Genomic DNA, 20,678 nt, shown 5'->3' with positions numbered 1-20,678 from the left:
GAGGAATCACGCAGGTAAAATGCTGATAAAGAAATAAATAGAGGACGAAGTCAACTGAAGCTGGGAGGATTGCAAGAGCATAAGGCCACTTATGAACGAAACTCAGGTGATAGTACTACTTACGAATAAAGAGGTGGCGATTTCAGCGAGTGGGCCATACTATTCCCTGGCCCTGGTCAGAAAGGCAGAGAAAGGAGGAGGAAGAGAAGAAAGAGAAAGAGAAGAAGGAAAAGAAGAGGAAGGAGAATAAGGAGAAGGATAATAAGAAAAGAGGAGGAAAAAGAGCAAAGAAGGAGGAAAGAGCGAAAGAAGAAGGAGAAGAAGAAAAGGGAAATGGAGATGAGGAAGACGGAGTAAAATGCTGATGAAGAAAGAAATAGAAGACAAAGTCAACTGAAGCTGGGAGGATTGCAAAAGCATAAGGCCACTTTTGAACGAAACTCAGGTGGTAGTACTATTTACGAAGGAGGTGGCGATTTTAGCGAGTGGGCCATACTAATTTTCCTCTTTTTAACTTAATGGGCAAACTAGGGGTGCCGGGGGGTCTGCCTCCCTCAGAAATCTACCAGGCCTCTCAAATGAAAAATGGTGAGGGATTTTGCCAAGTAAGTGTGTGACATGTTTTTCATCCTGGAAATTGTAATTTGTTTGATTTTTTTTTAAAACAGCTCAAAATTGCTCCAGGGATGGTTCAAATTTTCAAAATTTCAACCCCTCTTCAATGTTGGTGGATTTTCCCTGAGCCCCTCTCTGGAGCTACAGATGTCTCTTTGTTGAGGGGACCTTCCGCCTCCCGCACAAAAAAATCCTGATTCGTTCGAACCAGTATACCTATTTTGAAAAATGAATTATAAGTACTTGACGGTAGGAGGGAAGGGGGCTATTTGATGTTTTCCCTCCTCTCGTATTAAGTAGGTATCCAAAAATGCACTGAAGTGTTAAGATTGATCAAAAGGACGTACTTATGAGAAAAACATGCAAATCTTATGTGTTAAATAAACTCATTTACGGATCGTTCTGTTGAGCTTAAGCAAGTCCATACGCGCAAACATTGAGTGGAATTTCATAAAACTTTTGCTTCTTGCTGTCAACAAAATTCTCTCTCTGCGGAAAAAATTCGAGCAGAATTTTCCAGGCAAAAATAGAATATCCCAAGTAGAATTTCTCCACGGAAAAATCGCTACATATAGCGACAACACTTGAGCGATTATACTCGATCTTATCGCGATAAAATCGCGCTTTTATCGCCCGACATTTAATCGCCATATTTTCGAAATAAAAATCGCGATAAATGACGATTTAATCTCAATTTAATCGACGAAAATTGATCACCATTTTATCGAACTAAAAATTGCGATATGTAGCGATTTAATCGCCATACCTATATCGCGATTTTTAATGCTATAGTATCTTGATTCATTGCCACCGACATAATCGGGATAACCAACCGATAAAATCGCTATTTATCGCGATCACTGCTACTTGGGATGAGCGGAATTTTTAAAACAGGGCAATTAAAATACGTGGTTCTGTAGTTTCATCATCGATATAAAGTACGGAGTACAGCACGCGCCAAGAGGAAGAAGAAGTACAGAAGGATGAAATCATCGTAGAAGCGAGTAAGTCAAACTTTTCATGCGTTTTACGATGCGACGCAATTAGGAGAGTGAAGCTCCTCATTGTTGCTTAAACACCTCGCAGCTCTGCAGGGGCAAGTTTTCTGAAATTACATTCGTTGATTATTTTGAAAAGTGAATTACTCCGGAAATTGACTCTCTCCAGACAGACGAAACGATAATTATAGTCGCTGATTATGCTGCCGTCGAGATGTGTGTGAGTTCCATGATTCGTTTAAGGCGAAGGCAGCCTGCAAACTTCTCGTTTAATTTCCTTTGCGCACATGTTCCCAAGTCTCGAGTCAATTTCGGCCGAAATGCAGTTAGCCTGGTCAAAAGTCGCAGCTTGCAAACCATCGAAATTTTGTTGTAAGCGACTGAGTTGCAAGTCGCGCTGAAGTATGCGAGGTTGTCCTCTTACATAATTACTTTGAATTCCTAAACTTTCTGGTAATTCGAGCCCAAAGTGGCAATGAATCATAACTGCAAAAAATTAATTAATAGGATAAAATGGATCGCACTCTGCAAAAAGAAACCAGCGCGTTTTCAAAATCGTGCATATTCTTCTATTTTTTTAAAATTAATATGTACAGTATCAAAATTTACACAGGTATTTTCCTATAAAATTGACAATTTGTTGGTGGGAAGCAAAAACTATTTGCTATTCTGACAGATTTTTTTAAAAGATAATAATGAAGAAGCAACATTTTAAAACACCGTAGTAGCGCTGGTTCCTTTTTGCTGAGTGCGATCCAAATAATGGCTTGCCTCTTTGGTGCTTTATTAGCACAGACGAGAGGTATGAATGCGCGTATATCGTGATACGGTATTGTAGAAATCCTGCAAAGTCACGAGTAGTTAAATCATTCAACTCTGCGGAAATGAAGCGGCATCATGGTGAAATGAAGGCGCTTCATAAGCGAGGGGTATACGAGTTCAGATCGTCTCATTCACGACCCCCCCCCTTCACCACGCGCGACACTCAATAGTCTTAGTCAGTTAAGGCACCCGTATTCCGCCCTTAAGTATAATTATATGGTTCTTAATTTTGATTATAATGAGTCAAATTATAAGCAGACAAAAATTGAAGTAACCCGATACATCAAATTCAAACCAATTCAAACATCGATTTTTCTAAGGAGAAGAGAACTCCTTTGTGCCTTATTTCAAATCCAATTTCCTACGGAGGTAAAATTGGCCGATCAGTAAAGACGCTTTCCACTGAGTTACGTAGCTCGTGAGTGAGTTATTCCTTTTTGTCCCCTCCTTCACCTCCAAAGAGATGAATCAAATAAATTAAGAGATATATAATATGAGTATAACCATCGGGGCGGGTATGACACCTTTTTGAAAATAGTACATGGAACAATTGAACGCATTTACTCCTGAGAAACTAAGTACAATGAATTAAATAAAAATGTCTGCCGCAAGCTAGTTTTACTTACATAGTTACTTTTGATTCATTTCATTTGTACCGAGTTTTTTTTTTTTCTTTTTACATAAACATGTCCAATTTTTCTTCACGGTGCACGCTTGTATACGACAAAATTTTTGGTTCCTTTTCCCGAGATTTTCCCTAGGGAGCTGAGCATCAAAAGCGTCGGTAAATTAATTATTCCCGAGCATAGCAGTTAACGAGGCTGTTGAAGAAAAAAAATCTCTCTTACAAGAATAAGGGTCACAGTCTAACTTGAGGGTGTTGACCTCGCCAAGAATAGTTTTGTTCCATCGCTGGCGCTGTTATACTCGCCGTAATGCAATACACACTGTGAACTTTCCAAGGCTCTAGAACTATGTCGAGTCAGAGATAGGCTATACATATCAGAATAGTTTTAAAACTTTGCAAGGGGAACTATGGTATAATATCTACGTTAGTTATTCAAAGTTGTCCTGCTCACGGTTGGATTTTAATTGATTGAAGTATTTACACAGCTAGTAGTATTCGTGACTTAAACTTCTCAAATTGTTAACCCTTCGGATTGCTCATCCTTCTATTGTCCTTTTTCTTCTTTCTGTTCAGTAGGAATATTTGCCCACACTCAAAAAATACTCTTAAAACGATACGTACTAAAATAACGTATTTGTGTCGAAATGACTATACTCACAAATGAATTAAATTAAAAGGAATTATTTGTATGAAGTATGAACACACTAAGCATATAGTTCTTTTGGTTCGGGAATAGCCAGGTAAAAAAGGCTGTCAATGTAACCTTTTCGCGATAGGTTTTGAAAATATAACAATTCATTTGGCAAAAAAAATTAGATGTCTGTGTTTTGTCCGCTCACTTCTTCATTTGACTCCGTTGAAATGTGGCTTTCCGGAACGCGTTACAATTCGTCGACAAAAGGACGTGATCAGATTTCAAATTGTGATTTAATTAGGAAAATGTTGCCAGACATTCGGTTGCGTCTTGCATTTTTTCGCTACAACTCATCGTTTTCAAGATAATAGAGACTGAATGGAGCGCGGGTAGGGCCGAAGGGGTGGGGGTGGCCTCCAGGGAAAGCGCTTTTGGAAAAAAAAGTTATACCACAAAAACGTCTTTTTTTGTCGAAGAATCGATCTTTCAATATCGATCCTTCGACTGATCCTTCAATATTCGTACTTAATTCTGAGACACCCTGTATAACATAAAATCATAAGAGTAATGTATGAGGCCTAAGGCGTGGCGTGCTTTGCGATCCATCGATATTTCCCCATTTGAAGCTACGGTAAATAATCGATTATGAAGGTGTTCGCTGCAAACCTACAGTTTATCGATACTTTTCCATAGGTTTAAATGGCCGAAATCAATCGATACATCGCAAAGCACGACATGCTACTGTGGAAAACGACGTTTTTCCCCTTCTGTCCAGATTCGTGACGTGGCAACGGTTGCGGTGACTGGAAACCGCGAGTCGCCTCGAAATTAGTTTCTTGTTTCCGCGCGGGCTGAGGCCTGGGGCTTTTTACGCTTTCAAAGACTCGAGTGAAAAGTAAGAATACGCAAAAGAAGGCGCAGGCCAGGGGGCGGGGGTGAGGGGGGTTTAGAAGGGCGTGGAGTGCACTTGAAGAACACCTGAGAACTAACGAGCGGAGCGCTCAGCGCCTCAGGTGCTCACCACCGCAGCACAGCGCCCCCGCCGCGCCGCGCCGTGTCGCGTCGCTCAGGTGTGTCCGGCGCCTCCTCGCCCAGAGCGATACGGGTTTCCTATCGGTCAAAATTTTGTGTCAGCATGGAAATCATGCCCGAGAAAAAATACCTCCCGGCCTCTACTTACATTCCGAGGAGCTGAGTAAAAACCAAGTGTCTCCGAAGGGTTTTCTTTGGAGTTACTCGCCATGGAAAAAAGACACATTGGATCTAGATTCCAGACTCTTGAAAACATTGACAAGAAAACGGACTCTTGATTCAATCAGATTTAAGCTTCAATCAAAAGGGAATCCGCTCAAATTAAGAGGCTTGGTTCTTGATTTAAGCTTAAATCTGATTGAATCAAGAGTATTTTATCTTGTCGATGTTTTTAAGAGTCTGGACTCTAGATCCAATGTGTTTTTCTTTCCAGTGCGGTTTTCGCCCAGAGGGCAAAGTTGGGGCCGCCTTCAATTCTACCGTCGTGCAATTTGAGCGAATTGGGAGCTAAAAGAGTTGTATCGTTTGATTCTGTATCATTGTTAAAACGTTCCACGTAGAACGGATAAGTATGTATTACTCAATAGGACTGTGATAGGAAGAGAAATAGCGCGCCTTCATTTCTGCGGTTATGCAATTTGACGGACTTGGGAGTTAAAATAGTAGTATCGTTTGATTTTGTTTAATCGAGAGAGCGTTCCACGTGGAGCGGATAATTATGAACTTCTAAAAAGGACTGTAACAGCAAGGGAAATTAAGTGCACCTTCAATTTGGCCGTTATGCAATTTGAGCGACTTGGGGGTTTAAATAGTTGTATCGCTCAATTCGTCTCATTGTGATAGTGTTCTTCGAAGATTGGATTGTACCTCACGATGAGACCGTTTCTGAATGTACGTAGCTATTGGAAAAAGTTGTAGATGATAAAAGTCGAAAGACTAATCTGCATGGAAATTCGTCAAACCTTTTTCGTTATTTTTTGTATCCAAAGGGGGACCTGTTTTTTTTCCTTCATTTTTTTCAGTTGTTCATTGATTTTCCATTATAACACACCCGAGATAAGCAGAAAGATTGCAATTTTGGTCGGTCGAATAATTTGACTCGATGTAAATGAAATAAGTAGAACAACAACAAAAATACGGACGTGCAAGATGGAAAAAACAATCAAAAACAATGAATTACCTGCTCGATGAAGTTCGGGAATGAGCCTTAACCAAACAGACAATTGATGCGCCCGAAAATGATTTTTCATCCTGGGTTTCAAACCTGCGAACATGACAACAAGAAATTAATCAAATGTCCAACTATCATAACTTACTTGAAAAATATCCGTAATACTTCCCTGCGTTACATTGGCGTTAGACCCCAGTCACGAGGTACCGTAACGCGCTGACTTAGACACTCCTTTCCTGCGTGAATTCTGTAATGTCTGATCGTAGCATGTGAGCGCTACCAAAGAAAAGGTTCGATATTTAGCGCGCCTTCAATTCCATCGCTATGCAATGTGAGCGCCTTTAGAGTTAAAATAGTTGTATCGCATAATTTAGTCCCATAGGGGAGGGGGGGTGGCATTTCATGAAGAAAGGATGGGACGAGGAAATACCGAGCACGAGTCCTTGCCCTTGGGCAATTTGAGTGACTCGAAAGTTGAAATCGTTGTACACTGGAAAAAAAACACATTGGATCTAGAGTCCAGACTCTTAAAAACATCGACAAGAAAAAATACTCTTGATTCAATCAGATTTAAGCTTAAATCAAGAACCAAGCCTCTTAATTTGAGCGGATTTCCTTTTGACTTAAGCTTAAATCTGATTGAATCAAGAATCCTTTTTCTTGTCAATGTTTTCAAGAGTCTGGAATCTAGATCCAATGTGTTTTTTTTTTCCAGTGTATATCGGATTACATCGCCCCTCTGTTATAGCGCTTGACGAAGACCGTGCGGGGCGCAAAAATGAGAGGCAAGAGTTCACTCATCTTGTTGCATTTAAATCGCAAAAATCGGCGTTGTAATCGGCTCGATTAGATTGATGAAATTGTGCTGATGAGATACGTCAGAGTTCTGAATTTATATTTAAGTTCCTCGATTTTCAAGTCAATAACTTGCAAATTGTCACACGAAATCCCCCGCAACCGAGAACATGCCAAAAAGTTTCAACCACTCCACGTACATGATTCGCGCGAAAAGTTTACGCGACCGACAGGCAGAAAAATGGAAACTTAAAAAATATGCGACCCCGGCGCGGCGACGGACGGGGGGAACGGTCGAAATTAAAACGGGGGAAAAATTACCGCGTCCAACTTTCAGACGTCGGCCAACTTCGAATCCGAGGTAAAAAAAGATTGGTTCGAAAACCGATTCGGATTTATTAAAGCTTATTTAAATGGCAAATTCGCTTTGAGCGGGCAGCGCTCTTAACTGAGTCATGTCGCAGTAATCTTATATAGGGAGGATTTAAATTCCGCCGCAGCGTCGGGGGAGGGAGGGGGGGCGACGGGAAACTTAGCTGGAACTTGTGTTTTTAAATCAAGAGTAAACCGCGTTATGTTTCAGGGCTGCGATCTGGAGGGCGGATATAGAGGAGGGGATCCTCCATTCTATTAAAAAGCTGAAACTCTTGAGAAATTGCAGCGCCGTTGTCGCGTTTGGCGCGGGTTCGGATTTTTTTGATGATTTCGCGGGGAGATTTGGCAAGGCGACGTCGTTGCGTAATTTAAATGGATCAAGACTCAAGCACAGGTTGTTCCGAGAGCTGCGCGGACGTCCATTATACCGATGCATTTACAGAATTACAGTCCTTGGATTCGGGCCGACTTTGAAGTGAGTTGTAACTATGGAGGTTGGGAATGGGAACGTTGCAATGAATGGGCGAGGAACATCGTATCGGGGATGGATAGTGTTGCCGAGTGGTTTGCTACTCAAGGCAAGAATTAAGGTGGTTCCACCGCAATTGAACACGGGTTTTTGCCACATTTTTGATGATAATGAAAAATTGAAGATCTTCCGGTGTTTATACTCTACCTAGTAAACAAAGGTGGACTATGTCTAAGAATTCTGCGGGGAGAGTGCCCCCTGAGAAGCAAAATGGGGGCTCCTCTCACTGGAAAAAGTTAGCCACGTTCCACTTGGACTTCACTGGAAAAAAAAACACGTTGGATCTAGAGTCCAGACTTTTGAAAACATTGACAAGAAAAAATACTCTTGATTCGATCGGATTTTTGCTTGAATCAAAACGAAATCCGCTTGAATTAAGAGGCTTGGCTCTTGATTTAAGCTAGATGGGTAGAGAAGCTAGAGGCTCCGCGAGATTTTTTAAAAAAGTATCCGGTGCAAAAAGAAAATCCTCATGCAGACAAAAAACCAACAATTGAACGAAAATATATCAACTGCAGGGGTAAGTGCGTCAATTTACTCCAGAAGCTGACATGGTTTTGTCGATTTGGTGGATTCTTTGCCTTCGTCCGAACGATTTAACGTCCCGCTATTCAGAGCAATCTAGCGGAACGTCACACTCAAGAATAGATGTTACAATTTTTTACGATTTACCGAATGGCACCCCTAGAACAGGTTCTTCTGGGGGGGGGGGGGGGGATAGCCCGCTAGGTGCCGGGCCTGCAAGTACGTTCCTCTGCGAAAAAAGAGTTTTGTTTATTTAATTTCGTTTTATTTAAACGAGCTTCATTCAAAGTTATCGTTCCTACCAGGGGAGACCATGTATTATGCCTAGTATCTATCTATAAATTTTGTACCTATCTACAATATTATTCCATGTTCCGAGAATTTCCTAGGTACCCGGTGGATGACAAAACTCCGCAATCTCGCGGCGCAGCATTCGTTTGCCAACTCTAATTCAAACTTGATGTCTGCTTTTGATTGCCGAAAATCCATTTGGCTCTGTTTATCTCAACTCTGCCGGCGGATCGACGAATCAAAGAGGAGCCCTCAAATTCTATGGCATCCCGCGGTATCAACTCGTCACTCTTCCGATTTCAGCTCCTTAGACGTGCGGTACATATTTACTCTGCGCGGGCGAGAAGATACAAAATCTCATATGCTGATGGCGCAGCCTCAAAATGTCCGTCTTCTCTTGAGATTCTTGGAAGCACAGAAACCGCTGGTTTCAGCTTCATATTATGACTTGAGAAAAAATCACACTAGTTCACGAAACAAAAATGATTAAGGCTACTCTTAAAAAACAATAAAATATGAAAGGCAATTCGCGACGATGAAATGAAAGTTCAATTTTTAATCAATGATGAGGTGATACTTCTTTGAATTGAAAATAATCCTGTTGGAATTGAATACTTTCCGCACTTCGCTTTTGAAACTAAAACAACTTCATGAAGCCAAAACATGTTATGCGCCGGAAAGTAGCGACATCACATCGATCATATTTCATGCATTCTTGTAAGCGCTACGCATTTCACGCTGACCGCACTGTGTGTGACGCAATGCGTGAAGTATTCATGCAATCTTGTAGGCGCTATGCGTTTCTTGCCGACCGCTGTTGACCGTACTGTGTTTAACGCAATGCGTGAAGTATTCATGCACTCTTGTAGGCGCTATGCGTTTCACGCCGCGCCGACCGCTGTTGACCGTACCGTGTTTGACGCAATGCGTGAAGTATTTATTCACTCTTGTAGGCGTTAATATGTGTTCCTGCCAACCGCCGCGCCACTCCGAGGGCCTCTCCTTTTTATCTCAAGTCCTCGTCATCATTGCTCTCTGCGCCGCGCCGCGCCGCTCCAGGCCAAATTGCGTGTTTGGTTTCTCTCTTAACGTAACTAAAGGTGCTCAGTCTTTGGTATCACCGAAAGACGACAAAATTAGAAATTAATATACTCCCAGAAAATAAGATATTTTGTTGCCTCTTCTCATCTGTAATTTTTTTCTGAATCCGATTTGCTTCATACCTATACATTTGAAAAAATTGAAAAGTTTGCCGCCCCCTAAATTTGCAGCCATGGGCCGCGGCCCATGTAGCCACCCCCTAAATCCGGCCCTGCCTCCTCCAACAGAAAAATTCCGTACTTTTTCAGTACCTCCGTTTGACGAAATTCGAAAAATTTCCAAAATTTGAAATTGCGACAAAAATGACGAAAAATTAAAAAAAAATTTCGGACCTTTTTGCGGAATTTCCACACTTTTACAGTACTTCCGGACCGCCCCTAAAAAATCAGTACTATTTCCGGACTTTCCAGAAATTCCGGACTCGTAGATACCCTCTTTTTGGAATGGCGGTTGCGCTCGGAATCTTCCGTGATTATATTAACTCCCCGATTAAGGAGGCTACATCTCGATGCCCGCGAGAAAAACCAGAAAAAGCAACATCTCATAAAATGGAAGTTGCAAGGTTCCCTTTCTTCCCGGTCGACTCGCGCGAGCTGAAATAATAAGTACCTCCGTTTGACGAAATTCGAAAAATTTCAAAAATTTGAAATTGCGACAAAAATGACAAAAAATTAAAAAAATTTCGTACCTCTCTGCGGAATTTCCGCACTTTCACAGTGCTTCCGGACCGCTCTTAAAATATCAGTTCCGTAATTATATTAAGTACCCGATTAGGAGCCTGCATTTCGATGCCCGCTAGGAAAACCAGAAAAAGCAACATCTCATAAAATGAAAGTTGCGAGGTTCCCTTTCTTTCTGGTCGACTCGCGCGAGCTGAAATAATAAAGAGCCGTGTGTATCCGGAGCGCCAGCGGCGGACTCAAAGACACTTAATCCATCACCGCAAGCGAGGAGTTCCCTTTCTTCGCGGGGATCCGCTAGCCCGCGTGTCGCCGTCAATGCGGGGATGAAACATCCCCGGGATACGCCGGCGACGCGCGCGCCCAAAGAAAAATCGGCGATATAATGAGAAAGCGGTCCGGCTTTGCGGAATCTGTGTTTTGTGACGGCGACGACGATTCTAGCCGAGAAGCGTTGGATTTTTTATTAAGTTCCCGGCGAGACGACGCGACGCGACAAAGCCTTGCCAATTCGTGCATCTTCGTCTGTTATAAAATACACTGGACAAAAACACACTGGATCTAGAGTCCAGACTCTTAAAAACGTCGACAAGAAAAATTACTCTTGATTCAATCAGAATCTAGCTTAAATCAAGAACCGAGCCTCTTAATTTAAGCGGATTTCGTTTTGATTCAAGCAAAAATCCGATTGTGTCAAGAGTATTTTTTCTTGTCAATGTTTTCAAGAGTCTGGACTCCAGATCCAATGTGTTTTTTTTTCCAGTTTAGTGAATATTTGCAAGGAAAAAATGTTTCCTACTCACTCGTAATGGAGATGTTGCATGTGTGAGGAATTTGCGATTTGACTATTGATTCTTATGTAAAAGTTTGCGAGAAACACTGATTTTCTCTGAAATCAACTTCCAAGCTCAAAAAACGCTCTCAAAATTGAGGCTGTAATGGAGGAGATATCCCACGCTATCCTGAGAGTCCACGTCTACATCAAGACAAACTCTCCATGCAAAGATAGGGAGCAAATACATTAGTAGGGTTGCCGTGTTTTCAGTTTTAGATTCCCCAAATAAAGTGGCAGCCCTGTCAATGTATTTGCTCCCTATCTTAGCATGAAGAGTTCGTCTTGATGTAGAGGTGGACTCTCAGGATAGCGTGGGATATTCCCTCCATTACGCCCTCAACTTTGATAGCTTTTTTTGAGCTTGAGAGTTAATTTCAGGGAAAACCAGTGGCACTATCGTGTTTCTCGCGAACTTTTACATAAGAATCAATAGTCAAATCGCAAATTCCTCACACATGCAACATCTCCATTGGAAAAATAGTCTCTTTTCTTATTGCAAACTCAGAGGGAGCATGATGTGCGTAGTGGATGTCTTTGCAGTAAAAACGAAGGATTGAAGACGCTATGTCATATTCGATTCTCTCAGCACAAACCGCTGCTGTTGCGCCGCTCGCGCCTCGGGTGAAGCGGCGAGTGCTAAGAGAATCAAAACGCCTTCACTGCTGCGCGTATGCAACAAAGACATTCGTGGAGCTCGAATAGTTGCATCCAGGTGTCAAAATGTTAGCTTCGTGTTGCATGCGATACTCGCTGAGGGTGCTTCGTTTGATTCTCTACACCGTAACTTTATTTCAGCGTCGCCTGTTGCGCCGACGAACTTTACTGGTGTTCATCGTAACAGAGTCAATTCTAAATTGTCAAAATGAAAGGAGAGGTGATTTTGGAAAGGCTATAAACCGCTAATATGTACGCTGGCGGAAGTCCCCGAAAAATCCTTGTCCAGACCACAACCTCCTTCTAATTTTCGTCACGTTACGCCACATGTTGGAGTGGATTTTCTAGAGATTATCATCCGGAGGATTATGCTCTACCTGCACTACCGACCAAAAGCGTGCCTCTGAAAATATTGAAAGGGGGATTAAGGGCCCATTTACCCCTCACGAGGGTCTACTTGTATTGAGTGGCCACATGCAATCAACCAGCTTGGGAGAGCACTAGCGTTCTGGAAGCAGTCACCCGAGACCCCCTCGGCTACGCCCATATTCTTGACAACAAAAAGTGCAAAGAATGCTCTCGCTATGGCCTCTTGGCCCATCCATGCAGAGGTTTGATATCATGTACATTCGGCATCGCAAAGATACCATTAAGTCTTGCGAACTTTTCTCATTTAAGAGAATAATCACCGACCTCACTGCAGCATCGGACGGATTTTGCCAGAAACAGCCTGACAACATTGCACGTTGCCTAATGCCCTCCCGTGTTTTATTTTTCCAACATAACTCAATAAAATATTTTGACTTGAAATTTTGAGAGTATGCTTCAAAATATGCAGAAAAATTTACATTAAGTCTCATAACGTTATGTTCTTTACAGAACTTATGTATATTAGAAATCTCGCTATTTTTTTCTAAAGTTTAAAAGTTACTTCCGGAAATCGACGCTCAGATTCGCATAATGATGACTGATAGCCAAAGACTTGAGGAACTGGTTTCGCGATCTGAACCTCATTTGCGAGAACTTATTGGCTGGGAAAGTGCTCAATTCATCAGTCATCGTCAGGCAAGTTAAGTTTGATTTTTCGTTCATCAAGCTGCTCATCAACCATCGTTAGGCGGAAAATGGCGTTGACCTCCGAATTTCACTTTCATCTCACTCGATTGTGTCGTTTAAATTGTAAATGTGGGGTCATCAAAATAGATTTATCGTATCTGGTTTTACATATCGATTGTGAAACTGCAAAAATGCGTATTCCGGTTTGCGGCGTTGCAAATCCCTTTAATTCTTTATTTTTTTCACGGTAAACATTTGAACGTCATTTTTTGGAAATTTCAGCGACTTCTCATCTCTTTTTGGAGAATGTTCTGTGAAAATTTCAAACCATGATGTTGGTTCGGTCACCTTTCAGGTATTAAATTGAATCGGAGATTTCGAAACACCGCAACCGAGATACGTATTTGCGCAGTTTCGCCGTCGAAATAGTTCTCTGTATAGTCCCTTTATAAAGAAAGTTGAGACAACGCGGCTTATGAATGTCACAAACGGGAATAAAGATTACACAAATCGGACGTTTTTTTGTAATATATGATCAACCCATTCCCGAGTTCCATTCCAGGGTCGAGTCCCATTCGAGTCTCTCATTCCATTTGTTCCTTGCCGTACCTCCTATTCCCCGAACCATTCCAGTTTATAATCCTTGCAATTGGTGAAAATGTAATGTTCATTCCCGTTTGTGACAGTGTGTAGGTCTAAAACACAGGAACCAATCAGAAATGGATACGCTTTGTCTTTTTGTCAGTATAAAGGGACTCTAGTTCTCTGTTAACAAGGTGGAGAAATGGTGCTGGGGTCCATACCATTTCGCAGGAAAAACAAAGCCAAGAAGTTCCAAAAATTATGATTAGCGTCAAAGATTAATGTTTTAACTCTCTTTTTTTAAATTTTTTTTCTTTTATTCTAATTGGACGTATTTCTGTTAAACAGAACTAAGCGCCAAATTGAGTTCCTTTTGCGAATTCTAGAATCCCGAATAGCGCGTTCTGTCAAACGGAACTAAGCGCCATGGAAAAGCATTGCGAGTATAGGACGGACTAGCATCGCGTTCCCTAACACCCGCCAATCCAAGCCCCCCTCTCCCTTCCTCTCCCTATGGCGCTTAGCTCCGTTTGATAGAAATACGTCCAATTATAATGTTTGGAACTTCTTGGCTTTGTTTTTCCCGCGAAATGGTGTGGACCCAACACCATTTCTCCACCTTGTAACATACAGTTCGAGCCATTTCTTGTTTTTCTTATTTGTTCTCTGTTGATAAAACACAATATGAGAGGAGATTAGGCAACGTGGGAAGCAGTTAGGCCACCTTGGGTTGAAATCATCGGATTCGGCCTTAAATTTGACAACAGGGCCTCATAATTCTCGTCGTGGTCGCAGTGCACTCGCTCTCGATAAAGGGAAGCTTAACTATTTCCAACTGCAGACGAGACTCAGGGCGGTGGTTTTAAAATATGGCTCCTCGCTTCTCTAGTTTCTTTCAAACGCAACTTTTTTCATTATAAGTCGTAGTCGCTCGATTTCGAAATTAATATCATAATTCTATTCGCCGAGCCCGGCCCGGGCCGCACTCCAAGTTGTAGCGGGTCAACCGAGGGACCTATTGCGTTAACAATCCTTACACGGATTACATGTCAGCAGAGTCTAGGAAATTCATTTCAAAAATAAAAGTAAAGTAAATAAATAATGAAAAACTGAAAATTGAATTTGATAAATCCAAGATGGAAGAAAACATCGATCGCAATACTCCAATCGATGACGTCAATCATCGTATACACGAAGAAAAAATGTTAGGGGTTATCTCTTAAAATTGTTTTGCTGCCTCAATTTGTTGGATGATAAGAGCATTTTCAATTAATTGTGGTAGTACTCCAATGAATTAGGTTATTAACTCAAATGTTGCGGTACTACCACAATTAATTGGAAATGCTCAAATTGATTGCATTTTGCAAAAAGGAACCACTAGCACTGCAATGTTGCTAAGATAAAGCAACTTCTTTTTTCTTGGAGGAAAACCCCGATTATCCATTCATAGTTTCTATTTTACTCGCTAAAAACTGTAAATTTAAGACAAAAATTACCATCTAAATTTCATAGTATTTCACGACTTCCGCAATTTTATTGCAAAAGATGAAGTTGCACAATCTTAGCATCATTGCAATGCTAGTGGTTCCTTTTTGCAAAATGCAATCCAAATCATCCAACAAATTGGGGTCAACAAATCTCTTGCAACTTAAACTCCTACCTCTTTTTTTCGAGTATTTCCCAAGGGACCATAAAGATCAAGTTTAGCGTAGCGTAACGCAGCGAAATGGTTTGGAAAATGAAAGGTATGTTCGTTTAAAGATGGAAAAGAATCTGCATTAGAGACATTTCAGGGAAACGATTTGTGCGTGGTCTCTTTCTATGACCTCCAGATCGACAATTTTCCTCGAATTTCCAAATATCCTAGCTTTCCCTGATTTTTAAGGTTTTTTAAACAAGCAATTGACTGACTCCTTTCTGGTTAGCGAAAGATGTTGTGTAACAAATACTACACAGGTTTGGTTCACATTTTGAGGTCTCTCGATAAAGCGACAGGTTTGATTACAATAATTCAAGAGTCTCAGAGGAAAAAGAAAATTCAAACTTTAATACAGAGCTTTCTTGATTTCTCTCTGAAATGATTGGCTTAAGGACAGAGGGGATAAGCGCTGTTTTGGAAAAAATCGAGACATAAATGGTTCCATCTTAAAATGAATTCTGTGAACAATTCGCTACTATATAATCTAATTTTTAAGTATCAAAGAGAGAGTTTGATTTTTCCTTCCGCTAAAAGGCTCCATGAAAGTTTGAAACTCTAAACACGTATTTCTTAAAATAGAAAAAACTGCACTTATCCCACTTGTCCTTCGAGCCCCTAAAATTTCAAAGTTCAGTCTAAACTTTACCATTTCCAATCGTTAGGTCTAATTTCTTACTCTAAAAAAATCACCGAGGAACCAGTTGATCACCTGGTGCTGTTGTATGAGTAATGCGGCTCTGTATAAGCTGTAGAAAAGCGTCAACTCTCGAAAAGAAACATACTAACAAAACAATCAATTTTTGACAAGTTTCAATTTTTTAAATATATCATACACAAGACAATTCTTAGAACATAAACTAAAAACTTATAATTTTTTTATGATAGGTAACATTAAAAAGATCTGGAATACGCGTTTTATGTACTTACGGTGTAAGCCACTTTACATTCTCTTATCGAAAATCGCCTCCATGAGCTTGTTTAGAAATGATTAATTCCTGCATTTTTGAAAACGAGAGAATGCAGAGAGTTGACAGTAATTTCCCCCGATCTTCTTGATTGATATTCCAGTAGCGTGGCGTGCTTTGCGATTTATCGATTGATCTGTCATTTAAACCTATGAAAAAGGAGAGCGATATACAGGGCGTTCGCAACGAGGACCCTAATAATCGATTCTTTACCACAGCTTCAAATGGGGAAATATCGATAATCGATCATTCACGCCACGCCACTGATATTAACCGACGAAAAACGAGTTCAACAAGCTCATCGACGAAATAAATATTTTCGGACAGGAAAAATCGCCCTCTCCGCGAAAAGGGCGTATAGCGCTGTATTCCCTCTCACCGCAAAACGTCTCATTTCCAATTCTGCGTAGAACCTCTTTGCTTCTCGAGCTAATGAGTGGCGGAAAATTAGATGGAGACGCCAGTGCGGAAAAGCAAGGTAGAGCGGACGAGGCCGCCGTGAAAATGAGTGGAAAATCTAGTCTTGCCCTTCATTTTTTGCGGTTATCTACACCCGCGGTGGAGTCGGGGCTTGTTTCAAGTGAAAAATGAAAGGCTCTCCGTCGGTGGCGCGGCGCGACGAGTATCTACAACGGCGACAACCCTAATCTTTTCATCATTTTCCTAAACACTTTTATCGCGGGAGCCCTTCTCAGCCCCCTCCCACCCTTTCACTTCCCGCCCCTTATCTTATCCTCCGCTAATTCCCTTACGGTCACCGTCAACCGTTGCCGCGTCCTCCTGACAATATTCGAAAAGAAAGGTGTCGTCAAGGACCAAAATCGGCTCAACCCTGCATTAAAATTACAAGATTTTACCAGAAAGGAAACAAAATATTGAGTTTTTAGCCGAAAAGCTGAGCTTTTTTCCGGCTGAAAGCTCAATACTTTGTTTTCTTTCAATTATGAGTAGCTGGAAACCTAATAATTTTGATTGTACCAGGATTACTTCGGAAGGCTCAGAATTGCCTAAAAATGACAAAACGTGACCAAAGCTTTAAAAGCGACCAGAAATCTAAGACATCATTAGAATAACAGGGGGGCACAGATTTACCATTAATCAACATAGATATGATCAGATTCACCAGATATCACTATGAAAGAACATATTCAATCATAAATTTATAGAAATGTACCTGTGTGTGTTTGTAGGTAACCTACGATATAAATATGAGAAATCCCCGTTATGACCACAAATCAGTATAAAGGACCAAATTTGATCAGGAATGTTCCGAATACCGAAAATTTCAGTGACGTGGCGTACTTTGCGATGTATCCATTGATCTGTCATTTATACCTATAGGAAAGGACCGAGTAACAGGGTGTTCGTGACGAACACCTTAATAATCGATTCTTTGCCACGGATTAAAATGCGGAAATATCGATAATATTCGATCGTTCACGCCACGCCATTGAAAAATTTCCATATTGGACCAGATTTCATCGTGAAAATCCAGAAATGGCCAAAAATGTCATTTATGTATGATCAGAAATATTCATAAATGTTTAGGTTTGTCTATAATGATCAAGCATATTTATAAATTACCGGTTTTACTAAAACGATCATGCGTAAGTGAAAATTTGATATTTTAGCAGGTGCTCTTTTTGAAAAATCGCAAGCATAAAAGAAAGGTTTGGGCGTGCCTTACTTTTAAGTCTTTTGTTCTTCGTACGCCTAAATAACAGCAGGGTGAAGCGTCGTAATAGTCACTGAGAGCACGAAGAAAACTAAAACGCCTTCAATTATTAGGAAGCAACACGCACCTCCGAAGAGTTCAAATAGTTGCATCCAGACGCTGGTATGAACGTCGCCATGTTTTGTCTCCTTGCCTTCACATTTCATCTGGTTCACGAAGCGCACATACGTTTAAAATGAAGTCAATTTTTTCTGAAAGGCGTAATTTCATTGAAGAAGTGGGTCATGTCGGAGGAATAAAATATATTGATCATTTTAATTGAAGATTAAAGTTGAATCTCCTCGGATTGGGATCATTAATAATGTAAAATCCTAATAATTATAGTTAAATTATATTGGTCAGTTCACGATTTTAGCAGTTTTATTTTCAAAGAGTCTTGACTTTCACAGACAACTTGCTTCCAATTCCTGGCAAAGAGAACATGGTGTTGAACAGGTTGGGGCGAATTCTAAAAAGTTTTTTCCGACAATTTGGCAGCGAGTATAACCCTCTTGAAGTCTGATCCTTGTCATCAAGGCTATGGTGTTATTTTTTACGTTTGCGGTTATTATTTTTAATTTTTTTCTTCTCCTCTGGTTTCCTAATTTTTTTTTTTTTTGCACTGCGCCGCGCCACTGTCGCGCATTAAATTAGTGTTCTTTCACTCTCTCCTGCGTGTTTTCTAATTTTCTACCGAGCTTTTGCTGTATATTTTACCGGGTTTCTAACGATGCTTCGTTTTTCCAGAGACTAATGATGAAAATCCTGAACCATTGATAATTGGGATCAGGAATAGGCTATCCGGTGTAACGGCAATGATGTTGCATTTTTTTAAGGCCTGTCAGGGTGCGCATGGAGGTGTTGCCTTGTCTTGTTATCCGCGGAAGTTTAGCGGTTATTAATCGAGTCGTCCTCAACTTTAAAACGGGAGGAGATTCACCCTATATTTTCCCCCTAAATAATTATACGAAGGCAAATGTTATTAAGACATCTCGTTTTCATGCAAAAATTATTCATAGCTAGCAGCCGCCTTTTTCTCCTTTCTTTAAAGTACAGGGTGTTTTGAGTTCAGCAAGAGGAATTTTAAGAGAGCGATTTTTTTTTTGTTTAAAACAATAAATTTTCTTGTGAATGTGGGTTCTACAGTTAAATATCACATATCCACAAAAACAATCTTATTTTTAGCTGCATGAAGAATCATTACCTGAAATACATTGTTTAAACTTGCGGGAAAGACCGGAGATATCCTCTCATACCATCTGGAAAAATTGGAAATCAGTCCTCTAAAAGACAACGTTTTTTCCCTAAAAATGGTCGGCCGATGTGGCATACACTGCGGGGAAAAAATCGATCAAATGAACCGAAGTTTGGTTTGAAATATAGATAGAGCCACTATAGGTTTTTCGATTCGAACTTTTGATTTGTCACACAGAAGCGCGCGCTTCTTAGGATCAAACTTTTAGATTGATAAGGCTCCTTTTCCCACGAATGATCACAAATTTTAAAAAAAATGTTTAGTCAAAAGTGCGGCGGAATAGAAAAAATCTGACAAAGAAAGATAATGCGTTGATTGTCGGAGAAAAATAAAATATTGCATAATTATTCAAGAGATGATTGCTTTTAGATGGAGATTTTTCACCTGAGCACCTTTGAGATTAGGAGGAGCGGGGAGGCGTTGTTAATTTTCATTTATGAAGCGACTACCAACTTGCCTTTTGAAAACGCTAACAAGAGTAAATAGAGTCTCTCTGTCCGCTACGCGGTCCGACCCCACCTTGGACGCGCCCCCAAGGGCTGCTTTGCGACGATAACAATCTGAAACTAGAGTGTTTTATGTATGGACATGTGTGGGTGTGTGACCATTTACTGACAAGGAACCGTCCATTTTAACTCAAAATTGACATAATCAGCCCAGATCATACATAGGAGAGTGTTCCGCGGGACAAAAAACGCTCTATGTCTTCGAATAGTTTCTACAAATAAATCAGAACTCAATAGCAATAAACCTATGATTTCAAAATTGCATACTCTTATAACGAGTTACTTTATGTTACTGTTAGAATCAACATTTGTTCGAGAGGCTGTACATTCATTTTTTTAAATGGAAGAGGATTAAGTCAATTATTTGCAAGACCTTTTTTCCTTTTCTTTTTTTTTTCATAAAATAACTTTTGAAAGGTTGGCTGCCCTTTCAGACTTTAAGGCCTCCATGAAATGACACATATTCATACTTCCTGAGCCTTCATTTGAAAAGTTAAAAAAAAGAAGATTAATTTTGGTCAGTGGTGAGGCATGGATGATTGATTATATCGATATTTCCCCATTTGACGCGGTGATAAAGAATCGATTATTAAGGTGTTCGTTGCGAATACCCTGCTATTCGATCCTTTTCCATAGGTTGTAATGGCAGATCAATCAATTTATCGCAAAGCGCGCCACGCCACTGATTTACGTATTATTATCTTATGCCAAAAAAATATGGAAAAAAGCCCAGTAGATGCCTAGAAATAACTCGAAAAGAATGGAAACTCTGAAAAGTTAGAGAAGTATCGTAAGGATATTACTTGAAAATCTTTGAGTAAAATCGAAATGATCCAAAGAAAGGAAGCAGCTAAATAAAGTAGAAAAAAGGGGAAGACTGATAAACCGCTTAGTTTTCTTTTTTTCAATTCAAGTGTCTTTTACAATACCCTGTTATTTTCAATTGTTAAAACCCTTAAAAAAATAGAATTGTAAAAAAAACTTACATTAAAACCTTATTCTATTGCTTTGGCATTATTAAATTGTAAGGATCTGATGAGATAAAAGCAGAGGAAACAAAGCTTGCACAAAGGAGAGAGAGCTGTAAGTTAAGTGGTCAAAAATATACTTTCTCCGATTCTCAGCGGAAACTCAAACAAAGGCTATAGTCCAGGCGCCTGGTAAGTCTACCTGGAATTTTGGGTACACAGCGATTTTTTTGGCCTACTTTATGTTT

At 40.4% G+C, this 20,678-nt stretch overlaps 1 protein-coding gene across 2 annotated transcripts in view; it reads right to left on the bottom strand.

The window, feature by feature from the left end:
* LOC109031015 (neuroligin-4, X-linked) overlaps positions 1 to 20,678 on the bottom strand; it is a 649,145-nt gene that overhangs the window by 7,318 nt on the left and 621,149 nt on the right. For both annotated transcript variants that reach the window (XM_072298040.1, XM_072298041.1), the window contains one exon: positions 5,910 to 5,993. In XM_072298040.1, the coding sequence (XP_072154141.1) occupies positions 5,910 to 5,993 (84 nt within the window). The remainder of the gene's footprint in view (positions 1 to 5,909; positions 5,994 to 20,678) is intronic.

Source organism: Bemisia tabaci, chromosome 3 (genome assembly GCF_918797505.1).
Source record: "Bemisia tabaci chromosome 3, PGI_BMITA_v3".
NCBI lineage: Eukaryota > Metazoa > Arthropoda > Insecta > Hemiptera > Aleyrodidae > Bemisia > Bemisia tabaci.
This window is presented reverse-complemented; position numbering and strand designations above follow the sequence as displayed.